The sequence below is a fragment of the Miniopterus natalensis genome, chromosome 11 (assembly GCF_054644295.1).
Source record: "Miniopterus natalensis isolate mMinNat1 chromosome 11, mMinNat1.hap1, whole genome shotgun sequence".
NCBI classification, from domain to species: domain Eukaryota; kingdom Metazoa; phylum Chordata; class Mammalia; order Chiroptera; family Miniopteridae; genus Miniopterus; species Miniopterus natalensis.
The window spans coordinates 31,798,931-31,822,019 of NC_142091.1; the positions used below are offsets into that span (position 1 = coordinate 31,798,931).

General features: G+C 37.4%; 1 protein-coding gene across 2 annotated transcripts in view; it reads left to right on the forward strand.

Moving 5' to 3' along the window:
• Positions 1-23,089, forward strand: part of DLG2 (discs large MAGUK scaffold protein 2) — a 1,615,022-nt gene that overhangs the window by 1,182,941 nt on the left and 408,992 nt on the right. For both annotated transcript variants that reach the window (XM_016206846.2, XM_087821627.1), the window contains 3 exons: positions 9,127-9,263; positions 19,270-19,414; positions 21,618-21,756. In XM_016206846.2, the coding sequence (XP_016062332.2) occupies positions 9,127-9,263; positions 19,270-19,414; positions 21,618-21,756 (421 nt within the window). The remainder of the gene's footprint in view (positions 1-9,126; positions 9,264-19,269; positions 19,415-21,617; positions 21,757-23,089) is intronic.

Below are 23,089 nucleotides of genomic sequence, written 5' to 3' on the forward strand. Positions count from 1 at the left end.
TCTATTAATGTGAAATGCTTGACATTTAAAAGTATACCTATGCCATGTGATTATTTGGCCTTTGAACACATCAATCATTAATTCATTCTGAAAATATTTATTGAACAATTATTATATGCCAGCACTGTACTCCACATGGTCTATTTTATGCAACCCCTACTTTCTAGGATCATATAATTTAGTTGATGAGAGAAGATAAATACACATAAAAGATTAATTTGTAAACTGATTTAACCTAACTGCTTACATTTTCTGTGCTTATACCCAGACTGCTAAGAATTGCTGAAGGAAAAATAAATTACTAAAACAGTATTAGCCACTAAACCTTAACTAGACAATCAACCATTCCTTGCAACTTGTCTGCATTTCTTCAATTGACTATCTCTTCCATTTCCCTTAATAGCTATTTTAAAACTTCGGTACTTACTCAAATCTCTGAGCTCACTACTTTGAGTAAAATAGTCATTTTACTCCTTCTTGGTCAATGACCACACTTTCTTGTTAGAGTAAATCAAAGATGAAAACTCCTTTAATGCCCTGCCGTTAAACCTATATTCTTTTTTTTTAAATATATCTTTATTGAATTCGGAGAGAAGAAGGGAGAGGGAGAGAGAGATAGAAACATCAATGATGAGAGAGTCATTGATCAGCTGCCTCCTGCATGCCCTCGACTGGGGATCGAGCCCGCAGCCCGGGCATGTGCCCTGACCAGGAATCGAACCTCGATCTCCTGGATCTTAGGTCGATTCTCAACCCCTGAGCCACTCCCTGCTAGGTGAAACCTATATTCTTAACCTTTATCTACAGCATCCCTTTCTCCTTTCCTCCTAACTCAGGAGAAACTGTCCTCCTGTCTCCATTTATTAATGTATCTCAAAATATTTATTAAGCACACTATCAGGGAATAAGTATAAATTGGTGAGTGCAAAATATATGATTCCTGTCCTGAAGCCTGTATTCTGCCTAAGATTACTTGTTGCTTTCATCTGAATTACTTTCAGTTTCTCAAATAAGCCATGTCATCTCTCAACTCTGGGTCTTTGAATGCATACTTTCCTCTGCAGGGATGTTCTCTGCCCACATCTTTTTCCTGGCTCACTTGCACCTTCCAGGTCTCTGGTTGGACATCAGGACCTATAGTTAGTCTTCTATGACACCCCTCCCCCACTTAAGCTAGATAGCCCACCTATGTGCTCCCATAGCCCCTGCTCATCTCTTATCAACTTACCACACTGGGTTTTTATTGCCTCTTTGTCTTACCCTTCACTAGATAAGAACCATACATCTCTAATTCACTGATATAATTGCAAGGTTTATGCCAGTGCTTGGCACAGGATTAGTCCTCAGTAAGTGTTTGTTGAATGAGTTAACTCATTCTATTTAAATAGAAGTGAAAAGGCTGATACAGATCATTGGTTCTACTGGAATTCAACTTAGAAATGAACTACCATAGTAGGTTAGAGTTGGCAAAGACTCAAGTGGTCTTGAAAATTAAAGTGGGGAATGCATTTCAGATGCAGGGAACAGGCAGAACAACATGAAAAACACCACAGCAGGATCAGCTTGCCTGGGGGAGCATAGCAGCAGAGGAGTGAGGCATAGTGGCAGGAGGATGTGTAGAGTTTCTCTAGCAAGTAAACAGTCAATTTGAAGTAATAGAGCAACATAATGAATGAAGAACTTTAGGGAAAAATAACCTGGAAAACACTTGCAGAATGGGTTGGAGAGTCAGGGAGGGAAAAACTGAAATTGGGCAATACAAATCATAAGCCTTTTACAATAAAGCAGGCATGATCGGATAAGCACTTGATTAGTGAAGCAGCAGGGGAGAGGAATGATATAATTATATTTAAAAATATACACTGAGGCTTCTGATAAAACACGATGACTGCCATATTATACCACATTACAATAAATAGTGTCTGGCAACTCTCTGCCAAGTATCATAATGAACCCTGGGATTCGGTGATGCCAACCTCAGAGCTTCCAGTTTACTCTGAAATATTAACCTAATTGGAAAACAGAGAAGACAGGAGTAAAAGCCAGTTTTGAAGGGGGGTCATGAGTGCTTTTTTTCAAGCCTGTGAGTTTCAGGTGACAAATCAAGCCCAAGAGAGTGCTGGAGGTACAAAAGTTTGGGCACTTATCTGCACAGCAGTGGTAATTGAAGCTATGGAAATGGCTTACCTACAACAAAGAAATTATGGAGAGAGTAGAGTGCTATGGAGTGTGCCTTGAGGAATAACTATTATTCTAGCGAAGTGTTCATCAAATTCAGTGTGCATCACCAGAGTTTCAGATTCAGGATTACCTGGCGTGGGCTCCAGACTTCGCATTTCTAACAAGCTCCCACATGATGTTAATGCTCCTGAGGTGAGGACCCCACTCTGAGAACCACTGTTTTAGAGCAATGAAGTGAAAATAAATAAAACGAAGAAAGAAAGAATAAGAGAAGGAGCCGGGCAATATAATGTTATGAACCTAGGAATACAAAAGTAAACAGTAGAGTTGTGTGAAATGGAGAAAGAGCCAACAGCCCATCAGAAATGTTTAAGGCTTTTAAAGGAAAATTCTGTATCAATGTGATTTCCATTAGAAAGGAAGGGCGAGCTAGATACACGTGTAACCACTCAGACCGTAAGAATTAGATGCTGCATGAGTTTCCCGATGCTGCCATAACAAATGACCACAAACAGGGTGGCTTAACACAAGAGAGGTTTATTCACTATGGTTCTGGAGCCGGAGAGTCTAAAATACAGCTCAGCAGGATTGATTCTTTTTGGAAAGTGCTGAAGGAGAGTTTGTTCCATGTTTCTCTCTTAGATTTTGGCGGTTTCTGGCAATCTTAGGTGTTCATTGACTTGCACATGCACCACCCCAGCCTCTGCCTCTGTCATCACATGCATTCCCCCTGAATGCCTGGGTCTAGATTTCCTCTTCAAACAAGGTCACCAATCATTGGATTAGGACCCACACTAATCCAGTAGAACTTCATCTTAAATAGATTACATCTGCAAAGGCCCTGTTTCCAAGTAAGGCCCCATTCACTGTCCCAGGGCTTACGACTTCAGCATACCTTTGACGGGACACAACTGAAGCCATCACAGATGCCGTGTGAGTAGACTGTGGGGTAGGGAACACGATGGGTGAGACTGAGAAGGATGTGTGTGTAAGGGGACAGAGTGAGTAACTGTACAGTGTTTAAAGGCTTCTGCTCTTAACAATTAGGAGGCTGTGGTGAGTTTAATTTTCCCGATAAGACAAAACTAGAAGAGAAGAAAAGCATTGAGTAAGAGATGGAATAGTCTAGAGGGGGAAAAGGAATGATGAGTGGGGGGAAGATTTAAGTTTAGAAAAAAGGACTGATGTTTATTCCTTTGAACAAAGGGAAAGCAGAAAAGATAAGTTTAGGCATGAGTACTTTTCACAATAAAATAGGAATTAAAGTGATGTGCTAAAATGTGTGAGTGTATTATGAGGTACACAGAAAAAAATAGGAACATTGACTGTCGTAAATTAGTAGAGTAATCTGTGAGATTTTTTTAAGCAGGATTGAGCATACTCAGCCAGTGCCTTGGGAATTTTAAACAGAACCACTTTTTTCAACCCCAAACTTTGTCTTTTGAACCCAGGAAGAATCCGAAAAATGTGAAAATAAAGCTTTAGTTTTTAATTGTCTATACCTACAGTGCCCAATGAGATGGATTAGTGTCTCAAATGAAATAGAAAAGTGCATTTCTGGTATTTATTTAAGCAAAGTTTTCTTTCTAAAGGGGAAGAGATGTGAAATAGTCTGTTATCTGTGTAGACCACACCCACTGCTAAAGTATTTTTGTTGTATTTTTGTTCTGAACCAAAATGCATGTACATTCAGAAGTTAAGTTGCCTGTGTGGGCGGGTGTTTTTTAAAAGGGGGGCCAGCGGGGTTCAGTTTGGATTCTGTGTTTCCTTTCATAAAAACATGTAGCTAGAATGTACAGAATGCCACTCATGTTTTCCGTGAAGCAGTAAACACCTCACCTAGCAGGTCCTAGATCAACTCTGCCAGAAGCAGTCTGCTTAATAATATGGGATTGTTTAGAGAAGCCCCGAAAGTGCTCTCCTAGGCGAGTCACATCAAAGGAAGTTGAGCCAAGTTACTGAATGACTGACTACAAGACATCATGGGGCTCAGTTCTCTACACCCACAATGAATATGTGGGTACACTGTAATCATATGACTCTTTTAAGCATTTGGGTTTTTATTCTGAGCTTCTCCAGCACAGTATCAGTCTGTGTTGCCAAGACTTCTGCTTCCCTCCCCGCCTCTCACTGACACCTCCTCCTCGGCGTGGGCAGGCAGCAAGGGGAAAGGGGGGACTGCGTTCCTCGTGTTCTTTATAGGGTGCGGAAGAGATTTTGTGTGGAAAGAGGTTAAATTAGAGATTTTAAAGAGACTCAGACGTTCCCTATGCCTACACCTCCCGTGTTAATGCAAGGGATTGCAATATGGGGATACGCAAGAAATACAGAAAGGGGAAGCCAGCTTTAGGCATGAAAGTAAACCTGAAATTCTGTGTGCACATCACATGTTTGTCAAGCAGATCACTTTTTAATTGCTTGGGGAATTAGGTGTTTAAATTTCACATGCTTTTTTTCCCTTGCTAAAGTACTGAAATGTTCAGATTTTTCTTCCATGATTTTACTTATATTTTTCATTGTCCGCTTTGTTTATTACTAGCACACACCATAGGCATATTTTGTATAATTCTTAACAGCCAAGCATTTCAAAGTAGATAGTGTTAGGGTCAGTGTTTTGGGTGAGACCTACCAACTCTTTTCATGGAGTTAATTTTATAATTGATTATTCTACCATCACCTAATGATCCAGGGCTATTTCTTAATCATGGATACTTCTTTCAAAGTAATGACCAATTCTCTAAATTAGCCTCTTCCCCAAAATCAGTGTTTTTGCTATTTTTCAATGTTTCTTACTCACATCTTGATGAGTTTTACTGTATTTATCCTGTTAGGGAACCTCCTAGCTTATCTCATCATAAATACGTATTTTGAGGGTTTGTCAGACATCTCTGTCTCAGTCTGCAGCCCAGTGGGGCTGGGATGTTATAAGCATCATGTGACCTACGTCAGGGCAGCTGACTGTCGTCATCTAGTCAGTCTGCAATCCAGGGGATGTGTTGGTTTGAAAGGTGCATTTTCTTTTATTAATTCTACCTTAGCCTTCAAGACACAGCTCAAATGTTAAACTCTTGTTGGTTCTTTTCCTGCCCCTCTGAGTAAATCATACGCCCCCTGGATTCACATAACTCTAGTACCATGAGAGAACTCATCCTAAGCAGTTAAACCATGTCAATGTGTTTAGATGTCTGTTTTTCAAAACAACCTGAGAGCTTCTGGAGACAAGAGAACTTTTATTTATCAAGCATCTATTATATGCCAGTTACTATAGGACACAGATATACTTATTCCCTTATTACAGATCACGAGTTTTACACAGTGAGGAGGTAAAAGAGTCAGATGCAAAGCTGGCTGTGCTATTGCCCAGTCCAGGTTCACCTGAAGCGGGGCAACACCTTCACAGTTATTGACTGCAACTAATAGCCCTCGATTTTTCAGTTGTCCTTCACTCATGAAAGGCACCAGCTTCATTTTTTTTTTAATCTTCACCCAAAGATATGTTTATTGATTTTAGAGAGAAATAAAGGGAGAGGAAGGGGGGAAAAAAAAACAAACATTTATGTGAGAAAGAAATATCTATTAGCTCCCTCCTGTATGCGCCCCAGCTGGGGTTAGAACCCGGAACCTAGGCATGTGCCCTGACTGGGAATCGACCCTGCAGCCTTTTGGTGTGTGTGATGATGCTCCAACCAACTGAGCTATCTGGCCCACCAGCTTTATTTTTAAGGCTGGCATATAATATAAATGAATGGCATATAATATAAAACTTATGAATTGTTTACTTCTGGAACTTTTAATGTGATATTTCAGATAGTGGTTGACCATGGGTAATTAGACCATGAAAAGCAAAACCACAGATAAGGGGTACTACCATATATAAGTGGCCTTGTTCTATTGTATAGCATAAAACAGACAAAAATCCCTGTCATCATGAAGTGTATATTTTCACCAAGGAGACAGACAAAAAATAAAATAAACTACATACATGGCTTATGTAGTATGTTGCAAGGTAATAAATGCTAAGGAAAAATGAAAAGTAGAGCAGAATAAGGAAGTGGGGTGCATGATTAAGGGACAGTGTTAAATAAGTAGGTCAAGTTCAGGCTCCTGGGGAAGTTGATATTTGTACAAAGCTCTGAAGAAAGTGTATTCCAGGCAAAGGGAACAGCTAGAGCGAGTGCCCTAAGTTGGAAGTGTGTCTGGTGTGTTCTAGAATTATCAAGTCTGCGAGTGTGTCCAGAGTGGAACGAAGGAGGGGCATATTAGATAATAAGGGGAGAGAGTGTTCCTATATTGTAGGCAGCCTGCTCCTGCTTTGCCAGCGTGGACGCAAGGAACGTCCAGTGCCTCCAAGCTGATCACTTGGATTTGGTCCTATGCTCAGTAGTCCTAGCCCACATCGCCTTCACGGAGTAGTCCTGCAAAAAGCACTGGCATCCTCTGAGTTTAGAACATTGCTTCAGCCAGGTTCAACCGCCTTCACTCATACGAACCCACTCGTGGATCATTATTTCCATAATGTTCCTGGTCAGTCCTTTCTTTTACATTATGTTGGCTGTAAATAACAACAATGCATAGCATGTATTCAGGGGGTGTTGTTGAATAAATAGATATATGAGTGAGTTAGTAAATTAATGAATTAATGAATGAATGGAGACAGATTAAATCTTATAATACAGATGGATATTCTACCTATAAACAAAGTTGTATCCTGGATGTAAAAGTAAGCTGCACATTTAATTATGTTGAATTAAATATCTGGAATATGATTGTGTTGATTAAATGTTGATTCTTTTAAAATGTATTCATTTTCCATCAAAGTAAGAGAAAACAGGAAAGTTTCTTAGTTTTGTGACTTCAGAGACATTCTCTGGCTCTTTATAAATTTTTTGTTTTACCTTGAGCAGAGTCATCAGTTAAAAACAAGTATTTAAACTAATTTCAGAAAAAATGTTATTTACTTTTTAGTGATATAATTTTGTCTACAGTATCTATAGTGATTTCATTGTCTTGGTACAATCTTTAACTTCTGTTGTCAACTACATAGTTATTCCCTTTGTTGGACTTCATCTTGTTTATGGTAGTGATTTGTTTCCTTTGCTCTTCTGTAACCCAGAATGTCTGTGGCATTTACTGTTGACATGGTAGATGTAAATCCGAGTCCCTGGATTTGTTTGAACTTTTTCTTTCTACAGCATGGGATGACTTCTGTACTGCTACAAGTGCAGTGGATTGATCCTATCATGTGGCTATGAAACTTTTGTAAATATATTTTTAGATATCCTTATAATCATATATAAATACAAAGTAATAGGGTTAGAAAACATGAGCTGATCTGTCTTTTAAATTTCATAGGAAAAGCCAATTGGGTGCATTTTATTTATTCTGGAACATTTGCTTGATAAACAGATTTTTTTAATCTGAGGCAAACAAATACATTTATAGATCTGTGGACGTCAAAGCATGAATAAAGAAGAATTACCCACTTTAGTAGGAAATTAGATAACACTAATTTTAATTGCCCTATCAGCTTAAATCCATTTTCTATTTATTTTTGACAACTATTATAGTTCATATAACAAAAAAATAATTTTATTTCAAATATGACTTCAAAGGTGTTACTTTATAATTTACCATGCCACTATTCCTCCATTAACTAATCATTTGTGCCATCTTAAGAGCATATAGTTCTACTCAATATTTATTCAATATAAGCATAGTAAAATGGAGTATTTTTAAAGTGTTTTTCATTATTTTCATATAAAGTGCCAAAAATGTTTGTGTTTTAGTTTTTTAATTAGGTTACTAGGTATGTGTTGTTAAAAAAAAAATGTCTTATGCCAAGTAAGTTACAGAATTTTTGTTTTGTTTTTACTAACAAAAGCACTTTATTTATATCTATCTTTCTGAGTAATTTGACTGTTGTCATTATAATTTTAAAATGCAATAAAAATATATGGTACAAGTATTATATTGAATGCACGTTTAATCATATTCTGAAAAGAATTTTTTATACTTCTAAAGATTCTATAACTCATTTTTCTAAAATGGCCTCATAATGATTTTAATAGCTATTCCTGTTATCATTCCATATCTTTATATAAATAAAAGTTTTGTAAGCCATAGGACAGTAAAATTTATCTCTCAAAATAGAAAATTGCCATGTTTAAAATTATTTGATATCCTATAGTATGTTATAAAAGTAATAGTCAAAGAATATTATCTGTTTCTTTATTCTTAAGAACGTATATGGAGATAATTTATTTTGTTTGTGTGACTAGCCTCACTATTAGTTAGTAACAGTAAGTACCAAGAAGTGTGAAAATGTGACAAGTGGCCAGCGAAAAAAACTGGAAATGCAAGCATCTAGCTTCTTTTCTTTATCGTCTCTGAAATTATTACTTAAATACCCAGTGTATCTTCTTTGTGGCTCTTGTCTCAAAATTTGGGGAATTTTCTAACAGTTGTACTTTTCATCTTGAAATGTCAAGAGTATCTAGGTCTCTATCCAAACAATTGGCAACGCTTCTGTTCTCTCTGCTAGAGAAACAACAACAAAGAAGATGAGCCATAAACTCGAAGTGAGCAAAACTGTACTTGTGTTTTGCCTGGATCACCAAGGATCCTTTCACACTTTTGCCTGATCCCTATTTTGGCCAGTCACCCATTAGGAGCTGATTAGCTAGGGAACAGCAATTAAGGCTACAGTCATGAAGTAGAACAAAACTAATGGACACATGGGATTGACTTCAAGAGCTTTGCCTCATAGGCATTAATTAACAAGCCTTCAGATTGTTATAGAACAAATCAACCAAAGTAGAACCCTTACTGTTATTTATCACTGTTATAATAATTGAGGATGAAAATTTTTAGACTGTTGAAATGTGCTAATTGCATGTTCTTAAAAAAAATTTAAAAACGACTTATTTTTCTGTTTCTTCCCCACAGGTTTAGGCTTCAGTATTGCAGGAGGTGTGGGAAACCAGCACATTCCTGGAGACAACAGCATTTATGTAACTAAAATCATAGACGGAGGAGCTGCACAAAAGGATGGGAGGTTGCAAGTAGGAGACAGACTATTAATGGTGAGTGTGACTCAAGCAAAGCTATGTGTGTATTTATAAAGCTCTTGTTTCTCAATGTATGAATCTTAGTTGGTTCAGGCTGTCATAACAAAATACCCTAGACTAAGTGGCTTAAACAACAGAAATATTTTCTCATAGTTCTTGAAGCTGGGAAGTTGTGGATCAAGGTTTTGGCCCATTCGGTTTCTGGTGAGGTCTCTCTTCCTGGCTTGCAGACATCTATCTCTCTTCTCTGTGTGTCCTCACATGGCCTTTCCTCTGTGCTTGTGCTGAGAGATCTCTCTCTGTCTCTTTCTCTTCTTCCAAGGCCACCAGTCCCACTGGATTAGAGCTCTACCCTTAACTCATTTAATTAATAACTTTAATTACCTCCTAAATACCCTATCTCCAAATACAGTGATATTAGCAGTCAAAACTTCAACATATGAATTTGTGGGGCGGGGACACAATTCACACCATAGCAATGACTATGGGCAGAAATAGAAAAGAAGGGAGAGCAGATTTTGTGCTAAGAGATCACCCAAGTACACATACAATTGTATCTGATTTGTCGAGATTTTAAAAACAGACATCTAAATTTTCACCAGTGCTTATAGATACACAAGGTGCAGAGATTATATGTTGTTTTTCCAAGGTAATCCATATCCTATTAACCAGAGAGGCTGCTAACGCCAGACTGCTAGAGAGGTGGGCTTTGCATAGCAAAGGGAACAATACTCTCTGGTTTATTGATGTGTACATTTCTATGTCCCTCTGTGGTCCTTTGTTCAGTCAGTGTGGATGCTGTCCCTGACTTCCAGGAATTCATGAACTGAGTCCGCATGTGTAAATAGACCCCTTCCTCCTCTTTCCTCAGACAGTGTTACAGCTATTACATTTGCCAGCTGCCCACATGCTTCAGGAGCCCTGGAAATGATTGATGCCAACACATGGCCACCCTCTCTAAGCCATGGGTTATATGCTAAACCAAGGTAACATAAGACAGTTATAAGCAGTAAAACATTTGGGGTTTAATTTAATAAAACTGCTTCATCTCCATTTACTCTTTTATATCAAATCTATAGGATAATAACCAATACTGAAAGTTAATAGAAGATAGCTCTCAAGTAAGATAAATATATTTAGTCTATATCTACCCTTAGAAAATAGAGCCTCTGTATGTCTGCAAGGATGCATTACCTCCAACACTTTCATGAGAGGTGTTTGGGAAGGATCCACCTATACAGTCTTTGCAGAATAGTAATTTCTAGGACACTTGCAAGTTTTGTGGGCTGAACCTCAAAGTTCATTGTGCCCACTTCCCTCTTCTAGACAGCTTTTCTTTAGTTTCACTCTAATTTCATAGTTGTCAATGACTTTTTTATTGAATTATTTAGACAAGACCTTTATAACATACTTGATATTTTGCCTTTAACTCTTTTCCATATACTTTTAAAAGTACTTTCCTATAATGTAACATATATTTCTCACAATGGCCTATTTTATATAAACAAAAGGAAACAGATATAGAGAGACAGACTAGCTTGGCATGGTCATATAGTTAACAGCAAAACTGGGTTTCAAATCCAGGCAATCTGGCTTGTAACCACTAAGCATAGTCTTTACATTTGTTTCCTAGAATTTGTCAGCCAGTTCTTTCCTTCCTTTAGTTATCACTCAGTCATTTATTAATTCCTTTATTTAACAAGTAATATATTGAGCACCTGCAATTTCCCACGCACTAGCCAGTACTCAGAAAGCAACTCTGGCAGGAGAAAATGTAGTATTAAGTATTTTAGTCGAAGTTGCACCCGTGAAACCATCACCACCATTAAGGCATAAATATATCCATCATCTCCCAAAGTTTTCTCCCATCTTTATCATTACTACTACTAATAATATTATTGTTATTATTATTATCATTTGTGTGTTTATGTGCTAACAACACTTAACGTAAGATCTAACCTAAGCAAATTTTAAGTATATAATACAGGCACTATGATTAATAGTAGAACTATCATTTTTATTCTTCAGACTTTCTGAATTTTTTTGTTTCCTTTGTTGTTTTTGTACCTTTCGTGTAAGAGCTCGTTCTTAGGAAGTTGTGTCTTTTGAGCCAGAAGATTTTGGGGGGGCTATAAGACCTAACAAATTCATTTTAAGGATATAAACTTTATTGTTTGTTGACTTAGGAATGAAATGAACTGAGATATTCATCTTCTACATAGTGCTAAATTGAAATGAAGAGGACAGTTTCATTCTAAAGTAATAACTGCTATCCTAGCCAGTTTTGCTCAGTGGTTAGAGCATCAGCCAGCAGACTGCAGGGTCCTGGGTTCGATTCCTGCCAGGGGCACACACCTCCATTGCAAGCTCGATCCCCACCCCAGTCAGGGTGTGTATGGGAGGCAACCAATTGATTTCTCTCTCTCACTCTTCCACTCTCTCTGAAAAGCAATGGAAAAGTTAACCTCAGGTGAGGATTAAAAAAATAATTTAAAAATAAAATAAAAAATGAAATACAGTAATGACTGCCATTGATAGTTACTGATGTGACCCAGGACTCATCATTCTTCTATAAGAGTTTGGTTTTAGACAACTCTTCTGGTATTTCTTCAACTGCTGCTGTTGTAATCCCATTCTAGAAGCTGTGTGCTGATTTCTTAGGGTTCTGTTTAAATTTCTAGCTTTATTTTCAAATTTTTATAAGAACTTGAAATCTAAATAATTCTGTGAAAACTTTCCAGGCGGCATGCTGGGGTTTTTTTGTTTTGTTTTGTTTTTTTACCATTTTCTTGACATTCATTGTAGATACAATGATTTCAAAAATAGCTGTGACATAATCCTTAACTGTTTTGAGTGTTAAAATAAAGAATAGCTTTAAAAAAAATGAACCTTCAACAATAATAGGCCTCTCCTCTCTTACGTAAGGAAAACATAATTATTACTTCCAAGGTAACTGTCAAGCTGAATTTAAAAATGAAAGAAAATGATTCATTTTATAATATTCTGAAAGAAAAAGTATCATGAGGGAGAAAATAGAGAAAAAAATAATCATGGAAGCTACCTCAAAAGACCAATTATCTTGCTTTACCCCCAAAATATTTATTCATGCTTTTCCTCTGTCATTTTCCCACCTCCTCTTACCTTTACTACTCTACATTCATGTGTTTTCATCCATGTTCTAAAACCACATTTCTTTCACCGGTTTACTCAATGCTCTGATTTTCAATCCTGGTTGCACATTTGAAAACTGTGCTAAGTTTTTGAACTCTGGATTCCTAGGCTTCAGTCAACCCTAAATAACCAAATTAGAATCTCTGGAGTAGGAGCCACACTTCATTTTTTTTTTAATTTTTGTTAAGTTTTCCAAAGGGTTCTAATGTGCATCCAGGTTAAGCACCACAGCCCTCCCTTTGCCTAGTCACATCTGAGCCCGCTCTGCTGCGCTCCACTGGCCCTCTGAGGGGGCTTCGGTGGTAAGGCCCATTCTGTGAAGCTGGTACAGCATCATTCAGCAATTTCCAGCAGTGGGCTGGCAGGCATTTGCAAGTAGTTCATCCTTCAAACTATGTCCCCTGCAGTTGGAGTCACTTCTGAAACAACAGGGGGGAAAACATGGATAATTATTTCTTGGGTTTCTTTCTAATTTTTCCCAATTTAATAAAATCACAATGCAATGCAATTGCAATGACATTTTATGTAAGCCTTCCACTATATTGTTGTTGTTTTCTTGTTTATATACAGTTTAACCACCTGTTTTTAGAACTTGCTCATGGTTATCATATATTGGTGTCTACTTTGGAGTGGTGGTCTTAAAATTCTTTTAATAAAATGCCCTATCCACAAAGAATTGCCTTTAATATATGTATATTTCTCTACTTTAAGTTGATATATATATAACTATGCTAATATATTGTGCACATTTTAAAACATACACAAAAATGGAAAGATGAAGATCAATGTGATAAATATTAATAGTTCAAGTATTTCTTCCTGTACCCAGTGAGTTTGCAGGGGTTCATGTAATACTCTCCATTGGAGTGACCGCTACTATGCAGAAGCTGGAGTCAACCAACACATCACTATCAATTTCGCTCTCTCACTTTCTCTCTCTCTCTCTGGAATAAGATTAAGAAATACATCAATAATTAATGCAGGAGGAAGAAATCTACACTGTTGGAGCTTTCATATTGTTTCTCATAAGCTGATGTGACCTGGTGCTCACATTCCAGACCAGCCTTTTATCCTCATATCCTATGCCTGACACCTAGTGAGTGTCCAATAATTGAGTTGTTGGTTGAATGACTTTCATTCCCTATCCTTTCTTCTGTGGCTCGACACAAGTGTAAAATAGAAACTCAACACAGATGCCTCATTCTCCCTATATAATAGGGAATTTTTAAAACTTTTCCTTTGGTTTGCAGTACTGTTACTTTTTAACTTATTTGGCTTATTATTTCAACATTTATTAAGTGCCTACTATTTACAGTGTGTCAGCTGGGGAGATGCCAGGATGAAATGATCTGATCATTGCCCTTGAAGTCAGTCTCTGAGGTGGGAAGAGGCACTGCAGGATGAGATGTTGTGGAAGGGGGTGATTATTTTCACAGAAAGAACCCTGCACAGGAAGAAACTATTTCCAGTAGCAGGATCAGCAGAAGCACTATGTCTGATTATAATGTTTGATTACTATTTATATACTGCTTTTTATTATACAGTGTTTTTTCAGGCTCATACTATTATTCCTTTCTTGTAAACACAAGTTAATTAACAAATAAATCATATCCATATTTTACCTGTAAGAAAATTAATGCTCAGTAAATATGTTAACTGATCAAAATTCTTGAATCTAAGATTTGAAACCAGATCTGATTCTATATTCAATATTACTTTCATTATACCAAGTTGACTTTATTTCTAGAAACACTTAAAGTTAAAATATGGCTCATTATTTTTAATAAATTTCAGTCAATTCACTGAGCATGAAAAATCACCTTCTTTCCCATTCCAATTTCCATCACTCATGAGATCTTGCTATGTGTATTTCATAATGCAACCACTGCACTTAGTTGATGTTCTTTCTTATTTAAACTTCTGTTCTTGTTCATTTAAAAAAAATAGAGTTAATTTGATTTTAGCAATAACTAATACATGCTCATTTCTGAAAAGAAAAATAAGAAAGTATTTATTATTCAAAGGTAACCATTATTAGTGTTTCCTATTTATTCATAGTTATTTTAAAAATCAATTTTTCTACAAGAATTAATTTCAATGTACTGCAGAGATTTTAGTTTTTGATTTATGCATATTTGTTTTCATACCATTAACATTACTATGTTAGATTGGTCTCCTTTTAAATTTATATTACAACCTAGCAGTCAAAGACTTTGTCTCCTTTTTAAAAGGCTAACTTTGGAGTTTGTAACTTTTTTAATGTTTCTAGACTCTCGCATTCACTTTGATATCCCTCATCACCTCCCAGTTTGTCCCTCCGCATAGCTATTCCTGAATGAATATGGAAAGGCCAGGCTTTTACCATCAGTACTTTGTTCATTCCTCCATGTCACCACCCTCTCATGCCCCACACCTCCCATCTTTGTACCATCAAAATACATATATGCTTACTCTCTTTAGAATTCTCACCACCTGCCATGTTCCCTGAAGCAATTCTCCTGGCACCTCTTCCTGCAGCTGGTTTGCCCTCTCTTACCTGCACTGTCCTCAAATTCAGCTCTCCCTCCTCTACCTCCACCCTCTCTTTCTTGGCCTCCATCCATGTATGGTCCTATTGCATACGTCCTAATGGACACACAGACAAGCTGCACATATGCACCCCCTCCTGCCCCTGCCGTGTGTAACAGACACACACTCCATGGAAATACTTCATTCAAATGCACATGATTTTTTTCCTGAAACCAGGCCAGTTGCTCAGTGTTCACTATTATAGGCAGATACTCAATGCAAAAGAAAAGAAAAAAGACAATAACAACAATGACAAGAGCAACTAGCCAATCAGTATAATGTCCCTTCTGTCTTTGTACAATCAGCTCCAGCTGTAGGCCTTTTATCTTGAGAGTTCATAGACTGCACACACGTAATTAACCCAAATAAACCCACTTTTGTGAAAAACATTTTGAAGACTTCAGCACAAAAGAGCACTTTTTGATCCAGATCCTGTACTATTCTGAATTTTTTTTTTTTAAAAAACCACACATAATCCTCATCAACAGTACCCTAATTAAACTCATCAGTTCACAGATGTTTACAGGAAAATGCTCAGCAAAAAATTTCACCAAGAATTTCTGTTTCCTGGGAAGAGAGATGGATGATGACAATAGTAATACTAATAAGAACTACTATTAATACTTACTTGAATGTGCCTTTCTCTTTAAATAGGTCAGTACATTTAAATCTATACTCTTTTGAGGCTGTGATTATTACCATACCTATTTTACAAATGTCAAAACTGAGGCTAGCTGAGAAACTACCAGCACCAGGACTCAGATCCTGGTCTGCAGGACACAAAATCATGTGTTTTCAATGACTGCAACCTGTTGCCAATATCATACCATTTATTCCATGACTAAAATCTGTGTAAATCTTCCAACACTTCCTTGTCGCAAATAAAAACAGACTGACCTACCACCATTTAAAACTACCATTATTCCTTCAATATCCTCTGTTTCCCCACTTCTCACCTCCACCCTGTCCTCAATTTGTGCTTTCTAGTCTAAAGGTTTTCCTTGTGGTCTAAGAGCCTCTCAGCAAAGTCATTCTCAGAAAACATGCTTGAAGGTACCATTTTCTAGCTTGTTTCACTGCCCACCTTAAAAATGGCAAAAGTGCAATTTAACAAGCATTGCCCACATGTCTTTTTCACTAGTAATCTAATAAGCTGTGTGCTCTCTGTACCCTGGGGAGAGAGAATGAGCCCTTGTTAAAAGCAGAGCTCCAGTGCCATTTATAATCTAATCCAGTTGCTTTCTAGTCTTTCGGTATTTATCCCTTGACTTGCCATCCCCTCTGTGTTATGCCAACAAATTCCTTTTCTATTCTGCTTTGTCAGTATAGGTGATTCTGGGGCCCTTGGTCACACTATTCAGAGCCACCATAGGTAATTTTTGAGAGAAAAATCTACTTTGATACACATTTTAAACTATTGTATATGAGCATCATTTGTAAATAGTCATTGTCCAGGTACAAGTGGTACTGTCCTAAAGTAAGTGATCAAATATATAAAAGAAGGTTTGAAGAGACAGATATAGCAAGCTACATTCCATTTTACTTATTTATCTTTCAACTATGTCAGTGTATTTGGATGATGCAATATAGTCACCACCAATATAGTGGTGACTGGATTAAGCAAGAAGCTTACTGATTACACAGGCTTATATAACACTTCGGAATTTATGTTACTTCTATATGTCAGCTTGGAAGGAGACTCTGTCTCTTCAAGGGTGAAAGAATAGATGATGTAAGCCATGGGTTTCAATGAATCAACACTTAAGGGCAGTCTCATTTTCATTTTTCAGGAGGACTGTAATGTAACTGATGCCTCTGCCCTTTGGAGGCTCTGTGACCTCTTTGTCACAAGCAGATATCTTTAAACATAAATTTTTTCACCTGTAAAATGGACCTAATTATTAATATTGCCTAGTGGAGCTGTAACCAGGATCAGTTATATGATTTATGTCAAAACATATACATAGAACACCAAAAACATACAACATGTAGGTTTTAAATGTTAGCTCTTATTATTATTGTTGTTATTTTTCTTATACATAAGGTCTGCCATGATCAATTGTGTTTCCCATATTTGTAGTACCTCTACATTTTCAGTTTCTCCATGGGTCTATTCCATCCATTCAGTCCATAAACAACTGTGTCCTTAAAATGTATTAGAGCCCAGCTGGTGTGGTTCAGCGGTTGAGTATCCGACCTATGATCCAGGAGATCTTGGTTCGATTCTTGGTCAGGGCACATGCCCAGGTTGCTGGCTTGGTTCCTAGTAGGGGGTGTGCAGGAGGCAGCCGATCAATGACTCTCTCTCATCATTGATGTTTCTATCTCTCTCCCTTCCTCTCTCTGAAATCAATAAAGTCATATTAAAAAAAAAAAAAAAAGAAGAAGAAGAATGTATTAGAATGTGTTTCAGGGAAACTGGGACCTTGTCTGTCTGGAAGAAGTAATACAGATGAGTATTTAAAGTGTGATCTCTGGAGCCAAACTGACTGGTTTTTAATTCTGCCTCTACCACTTACTAGATCAGTGACTTTGGGCAGGTTTCTTAACCTCTTGGAGACATGCTTTTCTCACCTGTAAAATGAAGATAATTATAATGGCTACCTCACAGGTTGTTGTGAGGTTTGGTTGTGTTAGTATATGTAAAATAATTTAGATCAGTGCCTGATGTGGAATACAAGCTCTGTGTCTACTATGATTATCATTTATTGTTTGCTATATCTCTAATACATAGAACAGTGACTGGCACATAACAGGTATTCAATAAACATTTGACCAATGAATGAACAAGTACTAGGCATTGGAAGCACAAAAGAATTTAAGAAAATGTTTCTTGTCTAGAAAAAATCACAGGAACATATTGAGATGCTTACAGCTTACTGGAGAGTCCACAGTCAGAATTCATACTCTTCAGTCAGGTTCAGTTTCCTCCAGTTCCAGGGTCCTTAATGTGGGCTACACCAGCAAGCATTAAGTGGCACATGGAATTTATATAACAACATGAGGCCAGAAAAAAAAAAAAGCAATGCTGAAAGGTATTTTGTGACTAACGTGCTAACCAGATAGTACAGAAAATATGTAGGGATCTAATCTTGGCACATTCATTTAATTCTACATTATTTCAGCAGAAACTTATTAAAGAATAATGTCACAATGAAATAGTAGCCAAATAAGAATAACCTAGGTATTTAAAATACTTCCTGAATATTTTAAAACCATTGAAGAGAAGCACTGCCGAGACCCGCTGCCCTGCCAGTGCCATGGAGTGATAACTGCGCTGGTGTCCCAAGGTTTTTCTGTCCAATAAACGAAGAGGAGTTGCTGTGAAAGCCCATGGCAATAGTGTACCCTTGAACTTGCTCACCTGCCAAGCCCTAGGTCCCAACATCAGCACTCTTTCTTTAGAAAATTGACTCATGTTAAATGAGACATTTTATGGGTACGCTTTTTAAAGTGAGAAAAGCCAGGTTTGGTGAATCTGTAGGAAAATGGGGCTTTCCTATAGTTGGTATAAGAGTAAACTGGTCCTTGTTTGCAGAGGGCACGCTGGGAGTAGGTATCAGAGGCCTTATTCATGCAGTTTGGTCCAGCAATTCTACTTGTATGATTTATCCTGAAAAAATTATCAAAGTTGTACACAAATACAGAAAAGATTTACTTCAACATTACTTATACTGGAAAAAAAATTAGAAGCAAACTAAACACTCTTCAGTAAGAGATTAGTGAAATCATTGTTACAGTCAGGCAAGACTGCTCTGTAGAAAACAAAAATCATATTGTCGAAGTACATTCAAGATACAAACAAATGCGCTCTCTAGGTTTAAAAAGCAGATTCCAAAACAATGTGTATAATATGGTCAGAATTGTTTAGAGAAATATATCCAAATAGGGAGGTTATGGATAATTTTTATTTTCTTCTTTTTTTTAGTTCAATAAAGATGAATTACTTCTGTAATCACAAATATTATGGCATAATAAGAAAGACATTTGACCGCTGCTTTCCTTTTTCCACAAAGAGTGTTCTGCTCGCCTTTATGATGTGTTGCTTCATCACAGAAAAAGGCAGAAGCAACCTTACTTTTCAGCATCAACAGCTGTACCTTATCTGCTTTGCCTAATGCCCTCAATCCGTCTGTTCTGTCCAAGTATGATAGAGATACTGCACTGTAATCATTGCAATTTAATCTTTAAATCAGATCAAAATTCTGTGTACCTTCTTGCCTGAGTATTTCTCTTCGCCTGCATAGATTTGACTCTAATGTTGAATGTTTTCACCTCTCAGGTAAACAACTACAGTCTGGAAGAAGTAACACACGAAGAGGCAGTAGCAATATTGAAGAACACATCAGATGTAGTTTATCTAAAAGTTGGCAAACCCACCACCATTTATATGACTGATCCTTACGGCCCACCTGATATTACTCACTGTAAGTACCACACTCCGTGTCATCTTCAAATAGCATGCCAGGTTTGTGAGATTAGAATTCTGCAACAGTTGGCAAAGTCCTATGCTTGTAGCTCCACATTTGTTCAGCCTGCAGGAATACTTCAGAGGGATCCTGCACTTTACTCCCTCGCTGCCTTACAGGGCTTTAGCTAGTGTTTTGGAGGTGAGACACCCTAATGATTTGGCAGGTCCGCCACTATGGAAGGGCCTAATAATGTATGGTGTAGACAGCGTGGTTACAATAACATAGGGGCAACTCATTTTTAAGGGCTATTTTTGAAGTCCCTAAAGCATAATAGCTCTTATGCCATAATATTTTCTCTTCCTAGCTCAAATCTATATAGTAGCAGAGTGGGAAAGAGAGGCTGGCAAAATAGACCCAGGATAATACTATGCTTCTTCCTGGGGGAGAGAATCTTGTATTTGAATGGTGAGATTATGGTCCTTAATCACCATCATCACAGCTCTTACTTTACCAGAATTTCTTATATTGGTAGGAAGCCAGAGAAAATTGCTAGTCACTATGGCAGTAGAAAGGGGTTGGAGGTGGGGGTTTACCGGGCGATAACTATGAGACACTGTGCTGCCCCGTGTCTCCTCTTCTTAGTAAGTTGACAAGAATCTTACCTAAGGTTCTGTCTTCAGGGACTAAATTTTGAAGCAACTCTTTTTTTTTTTTTTTTTTTTTTTTAAGTTTAAGAGGCAGTTTTGTTGACATCAGTAAGTTTTCTCATTCTGAGATTTTGAGGAACCAGGTGTCGGGTTGGAAACTCAGAATGTCTTCAGGACCTACCATTAATTAGTACTATGGTCTTAAGCAAGTCAGTTAACCTTTCTTAGATTTAGATGTTTCTCTTGAGAGAAATTTAAAGGTCGGATAATTTTACCTGCCCATTAAGTTAGCTATTGCTTTTCTTAGTGGTGATTCTAAAATGACTTGCCCCAAAATATGTCTTTTTTTCAAGCAGGCAGTAATCTGAGATCAGTCTAACCTTAGGCTATGAAAGAGCTTGAACTTCAAAGTTTTTCAAACTGGATGAACTTAGAAATGTCAGCCTTGAGACTCTGTGAGCCACTTCGTGAAGGGCATATAAGGTCAATGTCAAAGAGAGAAAACAAAATCAAGAAATATGTATTGAGTAACTTTAATATATGTAAAACATCATGTAAGGTAATATAGGTGGGATACAAAGGAGATACAATCATGGTTTTCATTGGAAGGAAGACTAATTCAGATATATAAATAGCAACCACATGTGGCAAAATAAAAAGATGTATATGCTAGGAAGGAGGTAAAAAATATATGTCTTTGGGGCACTCAAAGGAATGGGATATCATGTGTCTTTGAAGATCAAAAAAATCTTTATGTGGAAGGTGGCATTTGAATTTTATCCTGAAGAATGGATGAGATTTTATATCAGAGATGGGACAGGAGGCAGAAGTTGTTGAAGTTAATACAGTGGAACAAAGGTCCAGATGTTGGGAAAAACAGGTTTCATTTAGGGGCCATAGGACATGTGTAAGGGAGATTTGAAATGAGCCAATCTTGTAAGAAAGGTGAAAGGAAGAGCAAATATTCAGTACTATCATGGCAATGAAGAGCATTTAAACTAGAGAACCCCTTGGTCAGAACTGGAATTCCCAGTTCTCGGTGTATAAAATGGGGGGGGGGGGGGCAGGAGGCCTAGTTAAGAGCAATTTTCAGTCTCCCAAAAGGGAGATGAGTTAGGGTGGGTGAATAGAAAAGAAAGACCAGAGTTCTTAGTCTTTCTGGGGTGTGAATACAGCATATTTTGGGGTGAAAGTCTATACAAGAACTTGTTCATAGAAGCCTTCTGCTTCTGGTGATTGGACATTAACTATGTGAAAAGAATGTGCGCTCTGTACTTAGAAAGCTAACATTTTTATTTCAATAGAAAAATTAATCATTGTTCTGAAAACATGTTGCTAAATCTCTCCTCCAATTCTTCCCTTCACCTAATTACACTGACTGGGCTTACAGATATAAGTGCTATTACATCTTTCCAATCCGGAAGGTTATTATATGCTTATACATATTAAATGCAGACAAACAGTGGCTCGCCCCCTCCTGGAGGACAAGAAAACCCTTGGCATGTAGCGAAGCCTTTCTATCGAACCACCCACATAACGGGCTTTTTTTCTTTTCTTTTTTCACCTCTTAGCATATTCTCCACCAATGGAAAACCATCTACTTTCTGGCAACAATGGCACTTTAGAATATAAAACTTCCCTGCCGCCCATCTCTCCAGGAAGGTACTCACCAATTCCAAAGCACATGCTTGTTGAAGACGATTACACCAGGTCAGATATGTTTGTTGGTTAATTGGGTTTGTGATCATGACCACGAAGAAGTCGTATTTGCCTGATGTGTCAGTTGTTGCTTTGGGGCTAACTGGAACTTCTGAGAGCCATTCAAACTCATATAGCCTTGCTTCTGGTGGAAATAGGCAAATACTTGTAAACTTGTGTCATAGTCCTCTGTTAGGAAGTGAAAGCACAAGTTCTTGGTGGAGAAATAGTAATATATATACTTATCCATCACTTTGCCATTTTTTAAGACTTTCAATATATGATCCTACTTGAGCTTTGTAGCCATACCCTAAGAAAGATATTATTACTTGAGGAGAGAAGATGGTGCTGAGGTTCAAAACGAAGCAGTAGCATACCAATATTGCATGTCTGGTCAACGGAGCGGTCAGGCCTGAAACTCTTGTCTTTCGACTATAAATTCCACTTCTTGCCACCAATGGCCACCCACAATTCAATGGAATTGGGGAGTCAATCAGTCCTCTCTCTGGTGCAATAACTCCAAGTGGAAGGGAAAGGAGTGACATTAACTACATGTGGCTTGAATTTAATATGCCCTGTTAATTCCCAAGGGGAACAGAATAGGATTTGGGGACAGAGCTCAGAATCACACTGCTAACCCCACAAAGTAAAACCACAGTTAGCCAGCATGCCTCTGAAAAAGTCTGGCAATTCACAGAGAGGACCAATCTTTAGTATTGCTATTAAGGACTCAGTAAATATTGAATAATTAATAAATTAATGGGTAAATAAAGACTAAAAAATTTTTTTCTTTTATATCTTTGTTTTTGTTCCAGTGTAATCTATACTCATTGCATTTGGCGAAATAATGCAAAGATGTTCAAGAAACAAACCTCTCACCCCAAACTCCCCTCAGGGCAACCAGTCTTGAGGTTCCCAATGTGACATCCCGTCATGAACTGTTCATGCCTTCTCCATGTTTATACAAACCCAATAAGTTCGTATTTAACACGTTGTTCTGCAACTTGCTTTTCTCAGTGAACAATACTTTTTCCCAAAATGAGATTGCATATAGATATGTACACTTCTTTCTGAAAGTGTTTGTGTGTAAAAATACTAGAGATGAACTCTTTTGATTTTATATCCTGACTATTTAATGAAACCATTTGTCAATCTTTCAAAAAGTAGAGTATAGACTTCCTGCGCTTAAATTGTCTCACTGGTACCCATGCATGCTTTGGTCTTTTCATTTCTTTGCTATTTCTTTTTAAATGATTAAGCATTTTCCATTTATCTTGCCATTTCAGGTTTGCTGAAGTAGCTTGTTATATCTATAGTCAAGGAATGGAATATTGAGATGCCGCAA